The 24,028-nt window shown below is 35.8% G+C and overlaps 1 protein-coding gene across 3 annotated transcripts in view; it reads left to right on the forward strand.

Annotated features, from left to right (window-relative positions):
* The window catches only part of elmod1 (ELMO/CED-12 domain containing 1), a 65,237-nt gene that overhangs the window by 27,220 nt on the left and 13,989 nt on the right, over nucleotides 1-24,028 (forward strand). For 2 of the 3 annotated variants that reach the window (XM_051926826.1, XM_028800394.2), the window contains exons 6-9: nucleotides 1,411-1,540; nucleotides 2,547-2,680; nucleotides 5,057-5,125; nucleotides 8,839-8,889. In XM_051926826.1, the coding sequence (XP_051782786.1) occupies nucleotides 1,411-1,540; nucleotides 2,547-2,680; nucleotides 5,057-5,125; nucleotides 8,839-8,889 (384 nt within the window). The remainder of the gene's footprint in view (nucleotides 1-1,410; nucleotides 1,541-2,546; nucleotides 2,681-5,056; nucleotides 5,126-8,838; nucleotides 8,890-24,028) is intronic. The other variant, XM_051926827.1, reaches the window with a different exon arrangement.

Consider the following 24,028-nt stretch of genomic DNA (forward strand, 5'->3'; position numbering starts at 1 on the left):
CCCATCATGTCAAAATGACAATACCCTATCTTCCAGGAAATTATTGATAAAGAATGTGTATCTAACTATGCCTTTGATATCATAACATTTTATAACCTGCATAACACAGTTCAACATCCTTGGGAGCTGTAGCTTATCCCGTCAGCACTGAACAAAAGGCAAGAAACAACAGGACAGGGTGCAAGTGCATCATAGGTCCAAATCATGCACCAGTTGACAGTGTCAGTTTTCTCTTTCACAAGCACATTAGTGGGAATCTGGAAGGAAAGGAAAGCACCCAGCTTGGGCAGTCTGATGCAGGCACTGGGTATACATACAAACACTACACACACAGTGACCAGGCATGACATTTAAGCCTTAGACCCATGAGGTAGGGTCTGTAGTCACCATGGCCTCCTAGGTTATTTATGTTTAGAAATCATTGACAATTACTTTATGGTAATTACTTTAATCATTGCTGAGTTTACTCATTCAGGTGTTTCAAGCAACTTCCTAGGTTCTTGCAGGGGTGTTCACGAAATTATTGCACAAAATATTCTCCTGTCTATTTAACAGAAAATGCTGTAGTCATACTGTCCAGTCTAGAGCAAATTTGAAAACATATTTTCATTTGTAAGCAGTCATTTATTCATAACTGAGGTTCTGGATGCTGCAAAGTGCAAACAGTTTGCAGTTACACCTTAAGGCATTCAGTAGTATGGCAGAGGATGTTTCTTTATGTCACATCAATTTATTTAGACTGTCACTGTCAGTTACATTTTATTAAGATTGGCTTTGTAAGGGGAGAAACATATGTTAGCAGAATTAAATGGACACTGGAAAATATTATATGACAGCTCTTAGAAAAAGCCAGTTGCATTGGACAGAGCAAAGGGTGGCATGCACAAGTGTTTGATTGTTAGTAATCATTCACTCATATTGATTAGAAGACAAAAGGTCATATATTAAAATTTTGGTCACATTTCTATGTTCTAAAATCATTCCACATGGGATTATGTATACCTAATATGTGCCTTTATTTTAAAACAGATGGTAAACCAGTACATACAGATTGCTTTGTATAAATGTGTTGTTTATTTTTTATGTGTGCAAAGTATTAGTTTATGAGATATGATCTAGTTTCTGTAATTATGTTTCACATATAAATGATTTTCAGAGGGTTATTATTAAAACTGCATTTTGTCAATGTTTTGAATATAATTTACTTTGAAATGGATTGGCACATCACATACCAAGGGGTAGTAATATTTTTCAGTTGTCTGGTATTAAACTGTTTCTTTCCTAATGATAAATTGAAAATTGCCAACATATTAACTGTATGTTGTTCACTTAAGTGGACAATATTATTATAGAAATTTATAATTTTTATGGTTTGTCTTGACTTTCAATGTTATTGTTCATTCTGTTCAGACTGGGAATATCTTTGCAAGCTAGCCTTTTGCAGATTATTGGATATCGAAATTTGATTGTTGAAGTTGAAAAGCTGCGGAGAGAATCATATGATTCTGAGAATCCAGAGCATGAAAAGATGCTGCTGAAGGTGAGTAGAAATGAAATGCATACTCGATTTGCCAAATGTAGCAGGGTTTACAGCCATTAGGCATTCAAATGCTGCAGTTCTCCACTGATCTAATTAGTGGGTAATTTTTAATTCTACATTGTTATTTATATTCCACTGGAAAACTATCCTTTTTTCTCTAAGCATTTGGGATAGGTAAGCACACTCACTCATCCATTTTTGAAACCATGTTTATCCAATACAAAACTGCACATACCTGGAGCTTGTCATAGTAGCAGCGGCCCCAAATGTTAATTCTGGACTGACAATTAATTCTGGAATGACACTTTCATAGAGGGCATACCTATACACACATCAACACAAATTTAAACTTAGCCAACTGAAAGTCACCATGCATATCTATTAGATTTTGTAATATACCCGAGTACCCAGGGAACAAGAGTCAGTCCAGTATATTTGTTGGGCAAAGTGCCACCATACCATCCAATAAGTAGAGTCATGTGTGTTTTAAATTAATTGGCTCCCCATCCTTATTTTTTGCGTTTTCTTATATTCTTATATTTTTGTTTTGAATGTATACACTCTAGTGTATGCTTGCTGTGTAGCTAACGGTTATAAAAAGATATTTTAGAGTATAAAAATAATTTTATAAACTTTTAATTTGCAAAAGATTGGCTTAAATAAATACTTTTAAAATATTGACTTGATAACTCAGCAGTAGTTCTTAACATATTATGAGATGATTTATTAGAAATAATTATAGGCATGTAAAACGTACCTATAGTCTAAAGTTTTTGTTCTGTGCATTTATGTGTATTTCTTGAAGTCTGTATGCATAGCAGAAGCCAGCTGCACAGTATATAAGGCTTGAGCTTGGCAAAAAAGTAAATGAGAGGCTGATCTATATGTGGATTGACAAGCAGTCTGGAATCCCTCAGTTGAGCTCAGTACAAGCTGGGAACACTTAAAGAAAAATGAAAAATGCACCTTTGTTAACCACAATATATTTAATTTTATTTTTTGACAGCTCTGGAGTTCTCTACGACCTGATACAGCTCTTAAAGGCCGCATCACGAAACAGTGGTGTGAAATTGGTTTCCAAGGCGATGACCCTAAAACAGATTTCAGAGGAATGGGATTGCTTGGTTTATATAACTTAGTGTAAGTAGAGCATTTACTGGCTTCACTTCGTCAGTGGCTAATCAGAACATGCTGGGATATTCATATGTTTAAAGGCAGAGATCAGGCAGTTATATGATTTGCAGTTCCTTGAAAAATGTAGTGAAGTGTATTTACTCTATGTTAATCAATAAGAACATGAAGTCCAGTAGGAAAGGAACTTGAATGAATTTTCAGTAGGAAGGCAGGCAGCAGTAAAAAATGTTTTTAACTGTGAACTCCTTCCAAATACAAGATCAAGTTGAAAAAAATGATACTTTTGCATTTTAGTTAATGGAGCTTCCATATAGCTTTCTTGTCTTGGCAATACAGAGAAAGCAAAAGAAATTAATATTACAATAAAGCAGAATTTAGATTATTTGCAGACATAAGGGATAGGATTGGTAAGTTTTGTTGGACTGAATGGTTTGTTCTTATTGTGAACCACTAGGAGCACCAGAGAATGCCAAACCCCAGACACAACTTCACAGAGACAAGTCCTGTTTAAATAGAATTGATTTATTTGTACAGTTACCTTCCACAAAGGTTCAAAAGCACAATCACGACAACTCTCCTCAGTTTCTCTTCTTTCTTTTCTTCTCCTCGACACCTCCCAGACGAGCTTTGTCCACTTCCACCTGACTCTGACTCGCCTGGATGAGGGCAGCAAGTCCTTTTATATTGGCTAACCTGAAAGTGCTTCTGCTCTTCCACCCACATGGTCTGCAAGCACTTCCGTGTTAGGCAGAAATCCCATGCCATATGGCTCTTTTATTTTCATAGCACTCCCTGGTGGCACCCATGGTATCCAACAGGGATGACATAAAGAACTCCAAGTCCCGTAGTGCCCTGTGGGAACCTGGGGCACCACTGCAGTTGGAGGAAGCTTCCATGTAACATTCTGGGGGATGCAATATACTAAATCTATTGTTCTTCCCAGTCTTTCCATTATACGGGCCTCCCAGCTTGGTATTGTTCCTGGATCTAAACCAGCCAGGATGCCCATGTATTCCTCCACGCACTGACATCCTCTGCCTCTATTCTGGGCAAGGAAGAGTTTTCTTTGCTCCATTACTGGGAGCGGCATAGGGCTGGATTCCCATCTGGTTAAGGAACCACCCTCAATCCCGGCTAGGATGCCCGCCTCTGCATATTGTCCATCACAATATCTACATTTTTCTAATGTACTAACATGTTTAATCCACATAATAATAGCAGGTATATGCTAATGATGTGAAATGTAGATTCCTCAAGGAATCTTTCCATGCCTTGGATTTCACACCTACATATAAACAAACGGGCATTTTGCTGTGAATACAAAACATTTAAAATAAAGCTGTTTGATCTTACCACACAGTTATTGCATCCTAAATTTGATAAACTTGAGCAGAGATGTCTCTTTGCGTAGTTTACATGTTTTTCGCTTGCATGTGTTTGTTTTATCATATTGATTTCCATCCACATTTCAGGGATGTTCACTAACACTTAGGTGTGAAAATATTTGTAGTGAGAGCAGCACAGTAGGCCAGTGGTTGCTGCTCCTGTTTCACTTACTGTATCTGGTTGCTTTCTGTGTGGACTTTGCCCAATTTCTGTCTGTGTTAATTTTGAGTACTCTGGTTTCCATATACTTGCTTACTAGTTAAATGAGCAATTCTAGATTGACCTGTATGAATGAATTGATTGTGTCTTCCTTGTATCAAAGTGGTGTTCAGCACGTTTTCAGCTTTACATCTGATGTTTTCACTGGAGAATCCACTCCACTATAACAATGAATTGGATTTTGTGGGTTTGAGAATGTTACGTTACAAAAAGTTTCAAGAAGTGCAGGTACAGTAACGTTATTTCACAGGATACTAAGTTTGGTTAGCAAAAATGATTTTTTCAATGAAAATAATAAGATGTATTAGCCATGAATATAATTACATTACACCTAATCTTGAGGCAGTATTCATGTGGCTTATTAGTGAACTGTGCATTTTTAATAAATTCATAACCTGTTGTCTTATAATCCTTCCTCTTTTGTTTCTTTGTTCAATATGCCAGTGCTAAGTTGAAATCTGTGTCTTGACATGTCACATGCTGATCATCATTGACAAGCTTGTCACACTCACACATACCATCACCATGGCAATGGCAGGCCTTAACATTTCCCACTGGCATTTTGAAATGATAGCATGTGAAATGGCAAGTTGAAGGCTCAGTTAACAAAATGCCGCAGTAGCAGCACTAGAATTTAAATTTCAAACAGTCTGCAGAAAATGATGTTGGGAAACACAGAGTCCTTTAAAATTATTTTTTTCATGTCCTTATGGGCGTACTGAAGGTAACTAAATATGAAATCATTTCTTTTTTTTTTTGCTCTTATATTTTTAACAGCTACTTTGCAGAATATGACAGTGTCACCTCTCAACAGTTATTGCATGATTCTCTTCAGCCAAAATACAGGTAGAGTATCAAATTCACATATCATTGACTTGTTGGTGAGTGAAGGCTTCTGCATGTATTTTTATCATTATGAATAAAAGAGCATAATAGATTTTATTAGGAGTATAACATTTTTAATGACAACAACAAACATAGATACATTAATAAAACCACTCAAGCAAATCCCAAATTTCTTCCTTTCGCACAAATGAACCCTATTCTCAATTATCACAGCACAACATTTGTGTTTTGTTTTAGCTTTTGCTCTGTCTAATTTCTGGAGTTCACATTAAGAGTAGTACAATTGTAATTGATTTAATTAAAGGTAAATCAACTTGTTTTCTCAAAGAATATTCAAGTGTAGCATGAAAGGTTTTTAAGTTATTTATGAGGTTGTGCCTAACTAACTGAAAGGAGGTTGCCAGGACTAAAGGCACCAGCAAGATGATACAAGGAAGGAGCAGTTGCTATTAAAGATATCCAGGCATGAGAAAGAGCCCAATTGACAACTGGAAAAGCCCTGTAGATGCCAGTGTGGTACCACAGGCACCACTACAACAGACAATTTCCAGAATTTGCTTGAAAGATATGTTGCCACTGTGAAAGCATGTAATTCTGCCCCTGGACAATACAGGGCAGGTGACAAAGCAGTGGGTAGGGATTTTTGGCCCCTACAACAACCAGCATGTGAGGTCATGAAGGAAATGGCAGACATTGGAAAATAAAAAAGTGAAGGTCAAAAATAGCGATGTGTTCTGGTCCACAAAGTGTTTTCATGGTGCTCTATAAAAAGAGAAAATCAACAGTTTAGGAAATGTCTGGTGTGCCACAGTGAAAGCATTAACAACTCATTGAATTATTTTATTAGCAGCAAGAAGTTGCTTCAAATTAAGAAATTGGTGGGGGTGGAAATGTTGACCCTCATAGAACTGAGTTTGAGATCACTAGTTATCAGGTAATTTATTGGTTTGCTTTGCATCTCACTGCTGCTGGTTAAGGAAAAAAAGAAACAATTAAGGGTTTTGAATCTTGAAAAAGCAAGCTAGTTAAAACCAAGGCAAAAGGTATATGGTGCATTAGCTGCAGTAATTGGTTACTAAACAAGAACATGGCTATATACCAAAAACCTTAAGCCACTGTGGCTCCAGGTTCTATTTTCCATGGAGAATATATGGGACTACCCTGACCTCAGAAGTGTTTTATTGGGAGAGAAGGTGAGGACATGACTGGCTGATGTGGAATATTGTATAGAATAAACACACATGCCACCCTACTAGTGATCAAGATCTGTATATTTGAGGCCAAAGGGGCAGTAGTCTGTTGTTTTGTTCTCTGTTGATTTTTGCTTTATGTTTTCTAGTATTTCTTGATACACATCTGCAGAATAATTAATTGGTTGAAACTATTCAATAATATCTGTAGCATTGTTCACAACAGTGCTGAGTTTTGTTTTCATTCTTTCTTCTGCTGCTACCTGCAGCATATTGAGAGAATGTCCAGTAACTTAGCGTCCCTTTTAATTAACTTCTTGATACAGACGGCATCTCATGAAGTGATGTTACCTGTCCAGCACACCACAGTGTAGGGGATCACAGAGTTGTAAAACATATAAAGGATGTCACTACCCACATTAAAGGAGGACTGTCTTCTAAGAAGAAAACATTTTGCTATGCCCTTTTTTATACAGTTCTTCTGTGATATGAGACCAGTCCAACTTGTCATAGATATGGACTCTCAAATACTTGTAGCAGTGTACCATCTTCACATTTACTCCTTGAATAGTGACCAGACATAGAGGCTGTTTGTTGCAGCAGAAGTCAATAATCAGTTCCCTTGGTTTTGCTGATTTTAAGTTTTAGAAAGTTCATTCTATACCAAGAAACAAAGTTCTCCACCTGACCCCTAAACTCTGGCTCATCATCCTTTTCTATAACCCTGTTATTGCAGAATCAGAGAATTTCCATAAGTGGCATGACTTGATATTATACATATAGTCTGAGGGGTAAAGAGTGAAGAGACAAGGAAACATGACTGTTCTTTGTGGTACTTCAGTTCTGCTCATATATATATACAGATAGTCCATTATCCAGGACACCATAGGCTCTTCTGCCTGTATATGTCTAAGCTTACCCCTAAACAGGGATGGCTACATGGAATGAAGGAACTGAGGAAATCCAAAAAACATAATCCACACAGCTTTCACCAGATGGGAATAAGCCTTGTGGAGCCTTGGCTTAGCTCAGACATATGCAAATAGATAACTGCATCCTCCACTCCAATCTTTGTCAGATAGGCAAACAGCAATGGTGCTAGGTGGTCTTTCACAAGAGGACTTGTATTCCAGGATTGGTCTCTCAATGGCCTATGTGTGTTTTCTTAACGTAAATCTTTATCAATTTTTTGTTTAGCCTTTCTCTCACCTATAAACCACAAGCATGCAGAAGGTCTTAATTCTACTCCTCTAAAGTGCACCATTGCATACCATATGTTTGGTGAATACTCTACAAACTACCAATTGTTTTTTTTCTTTTTCAAAGATTGCACCCAGCTATGTTTTCTTTCAAGTGGCAAGTGTGTTGCATTCCTGGAATACTTTGTTATAAACTGCTGAGCAAGTGATATATCACAATATTTAGGGTAATCTTTAATGATGAACATAAGTCTGTGAAAGAGGGGCTTTGGTGGATTTTTTTCCAGCTTAACATCATGGTACAAATATTTTGTCAATGCTTGTTGTATTTGTTAAAATCATCTATCAATTGTGTTGTCTTTTATATAAGACATGAGTGTACTGAATTGCACAAGGGAAGTGACATAGTAGTCACTTAAAATCTTTTAGAGAATGTAGTTATATGCCTAAGTGTATATACATGGTATGTTTAGTTTATCTAACATTTGTTGTCTGGATTCTTTGACATGTGTCTGTTAATGTTAAGTAGATGAAAATTCATGAAGTCCCAGTTCTACAACTTTTAACATCTGAAAAATGCAAGCAAAAAGAAAAGATTAGTCAAAACTATACAAGTATAAATCAAAGATATAAAGGAAAACATCACAGTACTAGCCAAGAAAATCAAAAGTACATGAATAAAATTAACCAAAAAATCCATCTATATAAAAAATTAAAATTGGACAAAAACACTTTCAGCTATTTGATAAAAACAGGTATGTTGACTTACTAATCGGTTGAAAATAAATGTTAAACATATAATGAATTAAATAATAAGAAAACCAAATCATGTTAAATCTAAAAAACATTTATAGATAATTAAGCACCATTTATAGACAAGTTTAGGGTTTTTTTTTATATTTCATTGAGCATTGTCATTACTCACATCAGTTTTTGTTGTATGGTAAAGTGAATATTAGTTCACTTTCCCTTAATATTGCTCAGAAAGAACACAAGTACACATTTTAAAAGCTGCATTGATTATACTGAACATATTTTGCTATTTGGACATCCCTGCTTTGTCCAGTGTAGCATTTATTCTGAACTAAGTTTTATCCAAGACCTTCTATTCATTCTGTCATTTTCTCAGGAAGTGTTTGCCATTTTATACAGTGACATGCCTTTAAATAAAGTCTCTTCTGATTACATGCAGCCCAATAGTGTATTGTGTGCATGGCACCCTTACTTAGTATTTGAGATATGTGACAGAAAAGTATCCTTGAAAGTGATACCTTTATGTTATCAAAAGTCTAGTGTAGTAATATTTTGTTTTACATTTTTCTAGTAAGATGGACAAGCTTGAGTGGGAAAAGAAAAAGTTTGATAAAGCTATCGGGTGAGTATACTGTTTTGGAGACATGATGTTAAGGAACATACTAATATAAGAACACTGTAAATATGTGACAATAAAAAAATGATAATCTTAATAATCTTGGTTTACGTTAAATGTGTGTTTCCAAATCAGTTCTGTCCAATGTAATATATTCTTGTAAATTGCACTGCCACAGAAAAGCACAACTCAATATAGACCTAGAAGATAAAACAAAATGACATACTATTAAATTATAATGCTGAAATGCTACATTATATAAAAATAAATGCACACAGAAAAAAATTTAAGACCTTTTTGCATTCTCAAGTTTGTATCTTACTGTTAAGTTAAAAAAATTGTAGACAAACTATACTTTTTAGCTGTTTTTAATATTTCGAATATATTTCACTAGTTTGAGTATTGTTTGGCACAGTGGACCTTGTTCAAATGTTGCAGTCTTTCCTCTGCATAGTCCTGGAGTGTTCTGATTGAATAATTATCTGTGTGCAGTTCTTACATTGTTCCTGCGCCCATGTTTTTTTGCTTTATTCCCCTTTTAAATCAAAATAATTATTTTAGTTTTTTTTTCCCTCAAAAAGGCCTAAAACCGAAAAAAACTTGCCCAACTTCTATAATTAAATTAATTTATTTTAAATGATTTCAAAATACAAAGTTCAAAATTCTTATCTTAAAATGAAAAATTATTAACTAATAATTCAAAACTGGAAAGAAGAGTTGAAAGCTGAAATTCTATAATCAACGTTACAACAAAATTACCTTATTAGTCACAGTCCTGAAATCCAAAAATCAAAAACCTAAATATCAAAGCTAAATGTCTAAACCCAAAAAAGCCAAACAAGTTAAATTGGTCAAAATGCAACAAGCCTCAACTAGTTTACAGCACTCACAGGAAGATGGTGTTGGATGTAGGAGTATTTTTTTGTTTTTGTTTCCTCTGTTTCCTTTCTTGTAGTTTCTTCTAGCTTTGTGTTTCTTGAGTTTTGTGTTTTTATACCTAATCATAACTTGTTTATATCATATATATCAGAAATATTTATCTGTATAATGAAATCCTGACTACAAAAAAGTCCACAAGGCTTACAAATTGAAGCCAAAGAGCACAGTTGCACAAAACATGATACCTAAGGAGCCCTCAACAACGCTAATTCTGATAGTGTAAGAACTGTGGACATTTTATTATCTGCCTAGAACCATAAAGAAACCAACCATGACTTAATTTTAAATAAAATTTGATTATTTTTATTTCAAGAAAATAGCACTGCATACAATCAAAGCTAAAACAGAAAGCAAATCAAAAGACAAAACCTAAAAAAACAGAATTCAGCCCCCACCCAAGAAAAAGTGAGGACAGCCCAGAGCATGGTTGAAAATAGTGAAAAATATATATATATGTACACATCAAGTGTAAATATTTATAAGACCTTCCCGTCTCAACAGCCTAGTCCCAAATTCAAAAGGCAAGTCTGCGGCCTGCACAGGCACAAAAATGGGTCAGAAAGGAGGAGAGGAAAGCCGTAAAACCAAAGACAAATAAAATAAAGTTCCTTTTTATTTAAAGGTTTACTAAATGGATGAAACAATAAAAGCAAGGTAGGAACAAAAAAGATAAAAACCTAAAATGAAACAAAAATAAAAATTCTCAAGTCATAAACTGAATCTTTAAATGAAAGCAGGTGTCAAAGCTGGGAAATCTAAATATCAAAAAGAGTCAGATTCCTAAAAACTACTGGTGCCAGTTCCGCAGTTGTATCATTATGTAACCTTGCCTCATAAGGCTCCAATTACAGGTGAGAGGGCTGAGATCTAAAACATACATTAATGACATAAACTGAAAATAATTAATGCACAGTGCAGTATTCAATAAATAAAATATTATCATTACCAAAAATATTTAAATGACAACAAAAAGATTAAGTAAAAGCACACTTGAGCATGGGAAGAGACCCTGACTGAAATATAATAAAGTTTGTTATTTTAGATAAGGAAAACAATAGTTTCATGATTAGGTAGAAATTCTCAGTCATGATGCTAGAGATTAGCATGTTGCTTAGCCCACAGAAGTAAGAAATTTACTGTACTCTGTACATGTGACAGTAATGAAGCTATAAACCTATAAACTAATACAGTGGAACCTTGGTTCACGAATGTCTCGGTACACGTACAACTCGGTTTACAACCAAAACGTTCGCCAAACTTTTGCCTCAGTTCACGACCACACACTCGGTATACGAACAAGCCAGTTTCCCTTTCGGTTTGTGCGCGCCGATGATTTCCGCACCTGTTGCATTGTTCTCGGTCAGACGTGCGTGCTTGCACGTGCGTGCGTGCTTTCGCTGTGAACTCTTTGTGCTCTATTTCATTTCACTTCCGGTTCGTGCGCGCCGATTCCTGTATTTAAGCACGTGTTCAGCCTCTCCCTGTTCATTGTTCTCAGTCAGACGTGCATGCTTTACCTGTGAACTCTTTGTGCTCTACAATATTTCATGTGCTTTTGCAGTTAACCATGGCTTCTAGGCAAATGAAGAGTGGTGAGAAGAAAGTGTTGCAATGTTACTTTTCTCTTTTTTTCAAATGTTTATTTTTTTCCATGTGCTTAAAACTCATTTAAAAAGAGTGTTTACAGCGATCGGGCTGTAATGCTATTAGCGTGAACTCCTGCAATGTTACCGTCTTGGTTGACTTTTAAGTAAAGTTCGGATTTGTTTAAATGTTCCTTTTTTCCCCCCCTGTGCTTAAAACTCATTTAAAAAGAGTTTTTACAGCGATCGGGCTGTAATGCTATTAGCGTGAACTCCTGCAATGTTACTGTCTTGGTTGGCTTTTAAATAAAGTTCAGATTTGTTCAAATGTTCCTTTTTTCCCCCTGTGCTTAAAACTCATTTAAAAAGAGTGTTTACAGCGATCGGGCTGTAATGCTATTAGCGTGGACTCCTGCAATGTTACTGTCTTGGTTGGCTTTTAAATAAAGTTCGGATTTGTTCAGATGTTCCTTTTTTTTTTCCCCTGTGCTTAAAACTCATTTAAAAAAAAAAGTGTTTATACAACGATCGGATTGTAAGGCTATAGCACGAACTGCTGCAATGTTACAGAGAGAGAGAGGGCTCGCGTGCTTCTGAGCAGGGAGCCTGGGTGTTTGTGTCAGTGTTATTCAGTGTTTTTACATTAGTTTACTATTACACTGTGCATTCTATGGTGTAATTAACTATATTTGTGCTTAAAAATCTTTAAAAAAATATATTTACATACAGTTCGTATGGTCTGGAACGGATTAATTGTATTTACATACAATCCTATGGGGGAAATTGCTTCGGTTCATGACCAAATCGGTTTACGACCAGAGGTTTGGAACAAATTATGGTCGTGAACCGAGGTTCCACTGTACCTATAAACTGATAAATAATTTGGCTTTTTAGCACAAAATTGTACATGTACTAGAAATATACACAGACTCAAATGTATTTTGATTTGTACCTTTTGTGCATGTACCTTTTGAGAAAGTGTTTATTTAATATTTGGGCTTTGCTCTTTACACATTCTACACTTCACATCAACTTTATTTTGTTGTTACTATAACACAGGAAAACATTTTCAATTTTAGCTATGTATATAATCTACATTCTTGCCTCACATTTCTTATGTCATCCTACATTTATACAGATGCATGTACAGTATTTCAAATCACAATATATTATTACCTATATAATTCCTTACAACTCATTGCTAGATAAAATCTTCAGTGAAGATTGAACGTGAAAATTGTGGCTGGGCAATGGCTTCGGCTGGGTGAATGGGGGATGGGGGATGCAAAACAAAAGTGGTTATCAGCAAGCAATTGGAAGAGTGACAAGGACATGTGAATTTCCTCATGCATATTAGGAAAAGTAGGATGTTTCTCAGGCTTTTAGGGATAGTAGTTTAAAGGGGTAGACTCTCTTATTGCACACTTTTCATGTATGGCCAAGAGGTGGAAGAAGGTACCCACAAAGTCAAATAATGATAGGTCAGAAGAAAAAGTATAAGTCAGAACCATGTCTAAGTCAAAATCAAAATATCAAGCCAGCTTTTCATCAAAACCAGACCATAAGCTAACAACTTAGACCAGAACAAAATCAAGAATTTGTTTGCCATCATTTGTAAACTATAACATGATAAACTCTTGAAAATGTATCCACAAGCTCTGAGAAAGTGTCCTAGTGCAGAGCCCGCTATTATATATGGTTGCTGATATTATACAACATGATTTCCGGGACACAACTCCTGACAAGCAGCTGCATGTGAGCATGTTACAGTTTGGTGCGCTGTTGCAGAATTTGGCATTGAAGGCCCTTGCTTTCTTGAGGAGGAGGGAGCAATGGTCACCATCACTTCAGAATGTTACATTGAAATGCTAGAGAACTTTTTGCGGCCCCAACTGGAATAAATGGATGTGGTGGATGCCTGGTTTCAACAGGATGAAGCAACAGCTCATACAGCACGGAGATCCATGCAAGTTTTGCGGGAGATGTTTCCAGGGAAGCTGTTCTCCCTGCGCAGCAATGTCGGGTGGCCTTCACGTTCGCCTGATCTCACTCCGTGCTATTTCTTCTTGTGGGGCTATCTCAAGTTGAAGGTATACACACACTGATCTCAAAACCCTGAAGCCGTCAAGGACACTATTCAACACGAAATTGCCACTATTCCCCTTGAAATGGCCAAACGAGTCATGTGAGCACATGAAGAGTGTATCGCTAATGATGGCCACCACCTTGAAGACATCATTTTTAAAACACAGTGAAAAAAATCTATTTTGTATACCCTTTCTTGTGTCATAATGAAATTTATTTTATCTTGTAGACTTTTTGTAGAATAAACATTTGAAATGTGGTACTTCTAATTGCTAAAACAATAATTCAGTAAAAAATTAATCAAACGTTTAGAATCCTCATATTCAAAAATGTTGAAAAACTGACCCATAACTCAAAAAGAAAAATTTCTGAAATTTAGAAAAAAAAAATCACTAAAGTTCCAAAAATCACATACAAGCCCATATACAAAGACATTAGTTTTAAGACACTTAAGCACCAACTGAAAATCACATTTTATGTTTCCTTTTGCATGCACAGATTTGCACATTTAAATGTGTTTGGAAGTTTACACCAAATTATTTGCATTCCGGTAAAATCATTTTTATGCAATCCATACCAAATGAAGAATTTCATTGGTATACCAGATAAACTTGTATATTGCTAACACCTAGATTCAAACCTTGTGTGACCTAGTATTAGAGGATGTGAATATAGAACACATGTGAATGAATGAATAGTTTGAGTATAACATGAACTTACGTTAATTTACAGTTTAAATAAAACCATCTAATATGAGATGGGATAGAGGGCATCCAATCAAAAACTCAAAATAAAACAATAAAGAAAAGGTTTATTTGAAGTAAAAATCCTTTAGTTGCAGTAGACCTAACAAAATACAGCTTTTTAACATACTGTATGTCAGATGAAATTGTAGTCCTAACTCCCAAGTTTCATAATTTTGAGGGTTTTATACTCCAGAATTAATTTCCATGCGTGTTTTGATACTGTGATTTTGTGCTGTGCTTATTTTGATTTATATTGTCATCTTCATGATATTTACATACCACCATTTTTATTGCAATTTGAATAGCAAGTTCCGGCACTTTGTGTGTTTTGTATTAATGTCATTGCTTCCTGCCTGTATAAGATGATGGTGCATTGCTTTCAGTCTCCAAGTTGATGGATATTCTAAGAAAACTTCTTGAGTGTTTAGTTATTTCAAAAACTTCTAGGGAATCAAATCTTCTCACATGTTTATATTACTGTTTTGGTGTATGGCATACACTTTGAGCTTTGCTGGTTAATATTTTCTTTTTCTGGCATTTGATCCTTGCTTTGCTTTTTCCCTCTCATTCTCTTTTGCAGCTGCCAGTCCTTGTTAAACTTTAACCTTTTTTGTCACTTGTCATTTGGTGTCAGAACACCTTGACTGGCTTCCTTCCCACTCCCTCTCTTTGATATCCCGAGTTCCTCACTTTATTATTAAAGACAAGGATGCTCCCATTAAGTTTGCTCATGGTTGTGTGTTTGCATTGGTGCCTTTTTAGCAGAAATTATTGTGGATTTTAGGACATTGTGGACACTCCTCATTTCCTGCTCTCCTAGTTATATATGATGTAACTGACAACAGGGTGGAATAATTTAAAATTTCTTGGCACAATTATCACTCACAAGCTGAACGTAGATGAAAACATACATGCTCTATTAATAAAGGTTGGTAGCAAATGTATTTTCTTTGTCAACTAAAAAAAAGTTTAAACTGTCCTAATCAGTGCTGGTACAGTTTTCTAGAGCTGTCATTGGAAGCATCCTCCCTTTCTCCATAACAGTCTGGTATGATAATGCATCTACTCACTTGACATATAAACTGTAGCTTGTCAGTCGTATGGCAGAAACCATCTCCTTGAGTTATTACCATCAAGGAAATGGTACTGGTCACTAAAGGCAAGAATTGCTAGACATATAAACTGTTTATTTTTCCTACTGTAGTCACTATGGTTAAACACAGTCATCCCTGTCCTTCCTGATTTTGTACCCCTCCATTTAATACAATTTTTTATTTATTTTGTGTTTATATATAACTAACTAAGTTTATTATTGGGTGGAAGTGCAATTCTGTTTTACTACATTATTTTATAGCTGTATTTTGTGTTACGTGTATCATTTTTTTCCTTTATTATTCTATACTGTATAATGCTCTGATAATGTCATGTATTGTAAATTGTGTTATTTAATTCTGTGTATCTTGTGGTGTTTATGGACATACCACCAAGAGAAATGCCTAGCAATTATGCTCCCTGGCAATAAAGTTTAAGTTTAGTTTATTTCAGTTCTTTTTTTTCTTCAAACTTACACTTTTCACTGACAGGGCTTACTAGCCTCTGTTGGACCCAGTCTATGAATGAACTCTACAATCTGCAGGAATTTCTCATTTTAAACATGGCCCTTCAGGCCTCACATCTATCCTATATTATCCTTCTACCCTTGGCAAGCTGTTGCCGACCAGGCAGACCATCCCAAGGAGTATGTAGCCTTAGTACTACACTGGTTTTGTTATGACTATGCCTAACAAATTAAAGAAAACCTTTAAAAAGAGTCCTAAGGCTTACAAATTTCAAAAAGGCATGAAGCCTAGAAACATAAAAAGGAGAGAGAATCCTAAAACACCTTGGCCTAAAATAACAGCACTGATTAATAAATAAAGAAAAACAAAACTCCAAAGAAACAGTAATAAATTAAAAAAAATTTAAAATTCAAAGGAATTTGCAAAAATATATAACAATCAGAACTATAATTTAACGACTATAAAACAAAAATCAAAACACTCTAATGGCTAAATGAGGTCGCTAGATTCATTATGGGTTGGCCTGCTGATGTGCACCCTAAGCTTAATACACACATATTCAAAAAGAAAGACCCATACAAGCACACCCTAATCACTGATTATGACTGATGCCTGTAAATCCTTTTACTTCTCAGCACTCCATATGGGAACTCACTTGCTTTCACTTCAGCAGACGTGACGCATGCCCCTGGAGGCTGATGCAACTTTTTATTGCCACTTACCAAGATGCTGATCACGTCCCTTCTCATCCACGAATGCCGTTGGAAAGAAGTATGTATTTTAGTACCTCAATCACTCAAAAAGCTTAAAAAATACTTTTCATAGCGATATGAAGGCTGAAAAATAGCACCAAAGGATCTGTGTGGAGAAGGAGTGGGAGGGAGCTTGTTTTTAGGCAGCTTGTCTTGATTCAGAAATCAGGTTGATGCATGGATGATGTGCCTTCAAGCTGGATGGAGTCTCCTGATGGAATGGAGTCTCTCTCTCTCTCTCTCTCTCTCTCTCACCCTTTAGTACTCCTTTTTTTAATGCCAATATCCCCTTCTGCTCAATAGTAATTGGCTAATCATTTTAATCTATACATATTAATAAAAGGCAAAGTCCTCACTGACTCACTGACTGACTGACTGACTGACTCATCACTAATTCTCGAACTTCCCGTGTAGGTGGAAGGCTGAAATTTGGCAGGCTCATTCCTTACAGCTTACTTACAAAAGTTAGGCAGGTTTCATTTCGAAATTCTACGTGTAATGGTCATAACTGGAACATGTTTTTTGTCCATATACTCTAATGGAGGAGGCGGAGTCACGTATCGCGTCATCACGCCTCCTACGTAATCACGTGAACTAAAAACAACGAAGAGATTTACAGCACGAGTCAAACGCGGGAATGAAGGTAAATGACGTTAATTTTTGAGTGTCTTTTAATACTGTGTAAGCATACATATTAACACATGTGCAATTAAACGTGTGCATTTACGGGGTGATTTCTCAGGCTTAAAAGCTCGCCTTTTATCAAACGCGGGAACAAAGGTTAATGACGTTGTTCACTGTCTTTTAATACTGTGTAAGCATACATATTAACACATGTGCAATTAAACGTGTGCATTTACGGGGTGATTTCTTAGGCTTAAAAGCTCACCTTTTACTAAAAAGGTAAATGCAAAACTATTTTCAATCATTCTATGATCTGCTTCTCACAACTGAAGGCACCGTGGCTGATGTTACGTCACTTGCTGGCCAACTATAAGCGTTACCTGGTAGGTAACCAGCCACTCACTTCACTCCCTTACGGGAATCGAACCTCTGAGGTTTTCTTTTGTTCTTAATTAAAATTTAAAAGCAATATTTCACCGCTGCTAAGCCCCTCTAGCGCTGACGTCCGAGGTTCGATTACCGTAAGCAAGTGCAGTGAGTGTGTATGCCTGATGAGCCAAGAATAAGGGGGAAAGACGTGTTGTGTACTCTTTGCATTATTTGACAGTAAACTATTTTCAACCATTCTATGATCTGCTTCTCACAACTGAAGGCACCGTGGCTGATGTTACCTCACTTGCTGGACAACCATAAGCGTTACCTGGTAGGTAACCAGCCACTCACTTCACTCCCTTACGGGAATCGAACCTTGGACGTCAGCGCTACAGGCAAAGCCCCTAAAATTGCGCCACGCCGTGTGGTTCGTTTATTTGACAACATGTAGATCGGGGTAATTACATTCACGTCATTCGTAGTCGGATTCACAATCTGATTGTATGGGTGGTTACCTACCAGGTAACGCTTATAGTTGGCCACCAAGTCAGGTCGAAGTGATCACTCGAGTGAAGGCAGCTTCACAAAAAAACAGATCCTTAACAAACTGTTATTAGTATATTTTCCCTCAATTTAAAAAGGTTTTGTTTTCTTCTTAATAAAAATTTAAAAGCGGTACTTCGCTGGTGCGAAGCGCGTGGATTTGACCGACTGACACATACAGACATATTCATGAGTGCAGGTACTTCGGAAAGAAAGCACCGTGTAAACCTAAAGTTTAAATTAAGTTCATAAACCTACAAAAGGTTGCCATTCATTTGAGGCAAGATTGCTTTTCTTCTGTACAACTATACGTTGCATTCTCAAGAGTGTGCTTGCACAGCTTCGGATATAGATATATATATATATATATATATATATATATATGTATGTATGTATGTCTATATATAAATATGTAAGCTTATAAGAACTGCCTTACTTCTCTTTAAGAAAGGAAGATGTAATGATACTTGATTTAAACGATTCCATGTCTTCCTGGGTTTGCTTAGCTTATTGTCAATATCTTTACACCTTTTTTTAAGACTTATTGACTGAAACGGGCTTTCACGAAAAAAGTTAGGGCTTTGCTACAGGATACACCCTCCACAAGTTAAGCAACTAAAAATAAAATATATATTTCTGTTTTATTTAAACCTTTTAAGTTCGTATGCATAGCCCCATTTGGCTGTTTAATTTCTTTTTTCTTTCTTCAGTAATATTTAATCTCCTTAAAGAAAAAGAACATATCCATTTTACTTTTTTTGTATCTCTTTAGTAATATTTTAGTGTAAAAGGATAACCAGTATTTAAATCTTTTATGTTACTTTATAAATTTATTTTACACAATGTTGAAAAATTAATAAGAAAGCTACATATTTTGGCAGCTGCTGCTTTAATTTTCAATGAAATGAAAAAAGCTCTCCAAGAGAAAACGTCAATGAAGAAGAAACAGTTTGCACTATCTAAAAATGAGAAACCCTCATTTATAAAAGTTTGCTGCAGATGACTTAACTGAAAATAAATGAATAGTTCCTATGTGTATAATACATATTTATCTATTTTACTGATGCCTTTATTCCAGCAACTTGCAACATCTGAGGTACAATTTGTTACATTACTTTTGTTTTTTGCAGCACAGGCAGGTGAAGTGACTTCCTCAGGGTCACACAGTGGTGTCAGTACCAGGATTTGAACTGACAAGCTCCGGGTTTACTGAAATATTACTGAAGAAAGAAAAAAAATGAAAATGGGCAAATAGGGCTATGCATACAGATGTCCATCCATCCATTATCCAACCCGCTATATCCTAAATACAGGAGCCAATAAGTAGATATGTATATATACAGTATATATATATGTCGTGTACTCTTTGCATTTATTTGACAGTAAACTATTTCAACCATATATATATATATATATATATATATATATATATATGTGAATGTATGTAGGTATATATGTATGTCTATATTTATATCTATATATATATATGTAGATATGTAAATTTGTATATGTATATATGTATATGTGGATGTGTATATGTATATATATATGTATATGTAGATATGTGTATATGTAGATATGTATATATATGTATATATGTTTATGTATATATATAGTTACATAACCTCTTTAACACACTACTTCTCCGCTGCGAAGCGCGGGTATTTTGCTAGTGATTAATAGTTTTGTTCAAAATATTTAATCATGAAAGTACAGTATGTGCAACACACCTTATTATTTTGCCTGAAGGCTGGAGGAGGACCTGGAGATGAAACGTAGTCAAAACCTGATGAAACTTATTGTGCCAAAGCGTAATTGCTAATCAGAAAGGAAAGTCAGAGAGAAAACCAGCAATTTGAGAAAGATAAATTCACACTATGTTCATTTGAATATTTTATCCAATAGAGGGTGCAACAAATACCAACATTGGTCAAAAGACTCTTTGGCGAACACAGGAACATGTGACTTAACAGAAGGGGGAACCAACACTGGAGACTTTGAAGCAATGAGGACTAGATACTTGAACTTGAAGAGTACAGTACCTGGCTTAATTTTTCAGGGCTTTTTCAACTGCCCTTTTTGCATACTTATCTACCACATATTGGATATTTGCTTGGCAGGCTATTAACTAATCAGTTTGATCAAAAAACATCATCTTCATCCAAATCTTTGATTCTGGCAAGAAAGGATGAGGCATAAAGCAATTGATCTTCCATATCCGTAAATGATTTTATGTCTTAATGCATACTCTCAAAGGTGTGTAATCATTCAGAGCATGACAGTATTTTTTTAAAAAAATCCACTTTCTGTAAAGAATATACAGGAGCTACTTGTCAAAGCATTGTTTTTATTTTTTAGCTGGCAATTCATTCTGTTGTGAATCTGGCTCCACAAAATAGCCAATGGCCTCCAAAAACAAATCTAACTCAAGGCAAGCCTGACCAAGGAAAATAAGAGGCTTAAGGCTTTTAAAGTTTAGAAATGGAAAAGACTGTCTCAAATATCTCGCAAGAGGGAGCACCATTAAACCCTAGTTTGAACAGAGACAAGTCCCAACAGAATCTTTAAAAAAGAGGATCCAATAACAAAAATAACAAAATGCTCAAAATGTTATCAAAAAGGAGACAAAAAGGATTTGCGTAAAAAACAGTCCAAAGGGAAAAAGAGCTGTAAATCATAATCGTACAGAGCAACCCAATACGCAGAAGTAAAAAGATCAAAATAACCAGCAAAGAATAGCAAAACAGCACAGTTAACAAAACTCACCTCCAAAGTGTATTCAGTGAAACACAAGGGCTGCATTTCTCATGAGCCTTTATAGGGCTGAGATCCGTCCCTCAACTGTGATGGACAGGTGGCCCCTCCTCTTAGGATGCTACCCACTAAACACAGGGAACATAAAGACATTTACAAAAACAGTACATGAATATTGTCATAACAGAAACAGTAAGTTTAAGTATATCAACTGAATGATAAATGAACAAAACAATATTATCAGAAATAATCAAACTAAATAATTTAAACTAAAAAGAAAATGAACATAAACATAAGCCAGGGAAGGAACTCTGACCAAAACCTAACGTTTATTTTATCAAAGATGTTTATAGTGTATTTAAAAAACAATATAAAATAACTTAACAAAAACATTACCATAAAAATATCACAAACATTAACAATATAAAGAAACTAAAATAAAGAAAACTGAGACCAGATATTAGTGCACAGGTAAGTGCATAAGATTTTTAGTGGTGGATTGTTTTTATTATGGCTATTCCCTTATTCAGAAGCTACACAGCTAATTTGTTAAAGTCAAAGTGAACTTTATTGTCATCTCAACCATATATAAGTATACAGATAGACGAAATTGTGAAGCTCAGGATCCACAGTGTAACAACATGACATGCAAATAATAAATTACAGATAGAATTAAAATTTATTGCGGTGGGTTTGCACCCTGCCCGGGATTGGTTCCTGCCTTGTGCCCTGTGTTGGCTGGGATTGGCTCCAGCAGACCCCCGTGACCCTGTGTTCAGATTCAGTGGGTTGGAAAATGGATGGATGGATGGAATAAAATTTAAATTTAAAATTAAAACACAAACAAGACAAGACATTGTGCAAAGACAAGACAAAGAAGTAGCAGCAATATTGATGTGTAAGATATGTAATATAATAAATAAATAATAGATATAGATCATACAGAAATTATCAGTGTATGATAATAGTTGTTTAAGACACGTGTAACCAATGACAGGTCAGAATGTTTCATAGCAGAAGGATAACAAGAGTGTCAAAATACTTAAAGGTCAGTATGAGCTTTTCAGTTCTTTTCTACCTGCACACTCGTCTTTGCAGGACAGTGGCTCACATGTATAAATGTTCTGTTTTTAGAGGTGGTTGAGGCCGTGTGCAAGGTCCCAGGGGGCAGCCTGGTGTTAAGGAGTCTAACAGCTTGGGGGTAAAAACTCTCCTGCAGCCTGGCAGATCTGGCTTTGATGCTGCAGTATCTTCTCTTGGATGGCAGAAGTGTGAAAAGTCCATTTGAGGGTTGTAAGGGGTCCTGCACAATGCTGCAGGCCTTGCGGACACTGTGTTTATAAAATATGTCCTGTAGTGAAGGGAGAGGCACCCCAATAATGTTCTCTGCTGTCTTCACTATCGTTTGCAGGCTCTTGCGGTTGGATATGCTGCAGTTGCCATACCAGACAGTGATGCAGCTGGTCAGAACACTCTTAATGGTGCTAAAATCATATTTGTTTAAGTAGACCTCTGGGTTGTATTCTTCTTCACTGAAAGATCTCTAATGTAATAACTGCACAGGGAAGCAGCTGTTTTAAGTAGGAAGGAATAAGAAGACGTAATATGATTGTAATAGCAAGATAAGGTCAAAGCTTGATGGATTTACACAAATAAATAATGGCCAGAATGTGAGACAAAACTGTAAGTTAGGGGCTGTAAGGAGAGAGTCAAATAACAGAATATTACATATAACCTAAACCAAAATGTAAGATGCAAGTCAAAGAACAGAAAGCAATTCATAGCCAGAAAAATCTTTTACAAAAATGGTGCCACATTTACAAGTGTTGAATTAGCTTTGCTTTGAAAAGTGAGAGCAGTAAGAAACCACAGAATTAAATAACAGTCATCGATACCAATCAAGAGCTGGCCTCTAATTAATAAAACTAATTGGACTGAAAGTAATGGTCCTCTTGGAAATTAGTTCAAGACAGTTGAGTTAGCTGTTTGCAGATTGAATCTTGAAACGCAGGTCATTTACAGCAAATGCAAAAAGTAGTGTGTCCTACTAGTAGAAATAATTGGTTATAAATTAAGAAAATGGATGGCATGAAAACTTGCAGCCACTGCTGCCATCCAAAAGCCGAGTTTGACACTACTGGCATAGAGAAACTGTTTACTATAAAAGTCAGTTCTGTCCCACTATACAAAATTTTTGAAACCTTATCTTACCCAGGCAGGATTATCAACAATTAATTATCTGATGGTCAGGAGATGCAGTTTTTTTGCTTTTACTTATGTAATAACTAGTGAGGTGCTCTACAGCCAAAAACAATGATATCAAGGACACCAGAATAAATGAAAAAAATTATTATTTTAACAAAAAATAAATATAACAGAAGAGAATATGTTATGGGAGTCAAACAGTGCAGCATATAGTACAACAGAAAAGTGTAACCAAAACCTAACTACCACTCAAAGCCTTCATATACAGTACTGGGTACAGTGTCCTTTTTTGGTAGGATGTAGGGCTCAATTGCCTACCAAACATCTTCTTACATCTTCTTATTCTCAGCTTATTATTCTTAGTAAAATGCAACAAAAAGTTTTAAGGTGGTTACTTAGTATATTTTAAACAATTTTGATAGAAAGCATCAACAGGTTTACCAGAGTTTACCAGAGAATGTTTACCAGAGAATTAAATTAGTGAACTAGCATTGGACTGGGTAAACTTCACATGCACTCAATATGTGAAATATGACTTCCTTTCGTAATTGTGCGAATAAGAACTTGCGAGCTAGTAAGTAGATGTCTAACTAATGTAACTTCCTTTTACTATAAATTAGTGCAGTTGTTAGCGCTGTTACTTCGTGGATCCAATGATCTGGGCTTGAATATACAACCTGCTTTTATAAACTTGCCAATATCCATTTCTATGGAATGTAACTGTGTGAGGAAAACATCAAACTGTTTAGTGATGTCCTGTTTCCAGAAAATGATGTACAGTAGCTCACAACGATATTTGCTGCTCATCTGAATGTATGAAGCGCACATGCAGTATTAGCTGGTGCAACCTTAAAGTAGGCTACCTGGTGCGCAGGCTATGGTAAGTGTTGGAAACGAGATAGTGAGTTGTTTCCCAGGAAGAAAAAAATACACTCTATTTCCTCAATGGGAGCTGTACAAGTGTGCAGTCAGATACCTGTAAA

This window comes from Erpetoichthys calabaricus, chromosome 4 (genome assembly GCF_900747795.2).
Source record: "Erpetoichthys calabaricus chromosome 4, fErpCal1.3, whole genome shotgun sequence".
Taxonomy (NCBI): domain Eukaryota; kingdom Metazoa; phylum Chordata; class Cladistia; order Polypteriformes; family Polypteridae; genus Erpetoichthys; species Erpetoichthys calabaricus.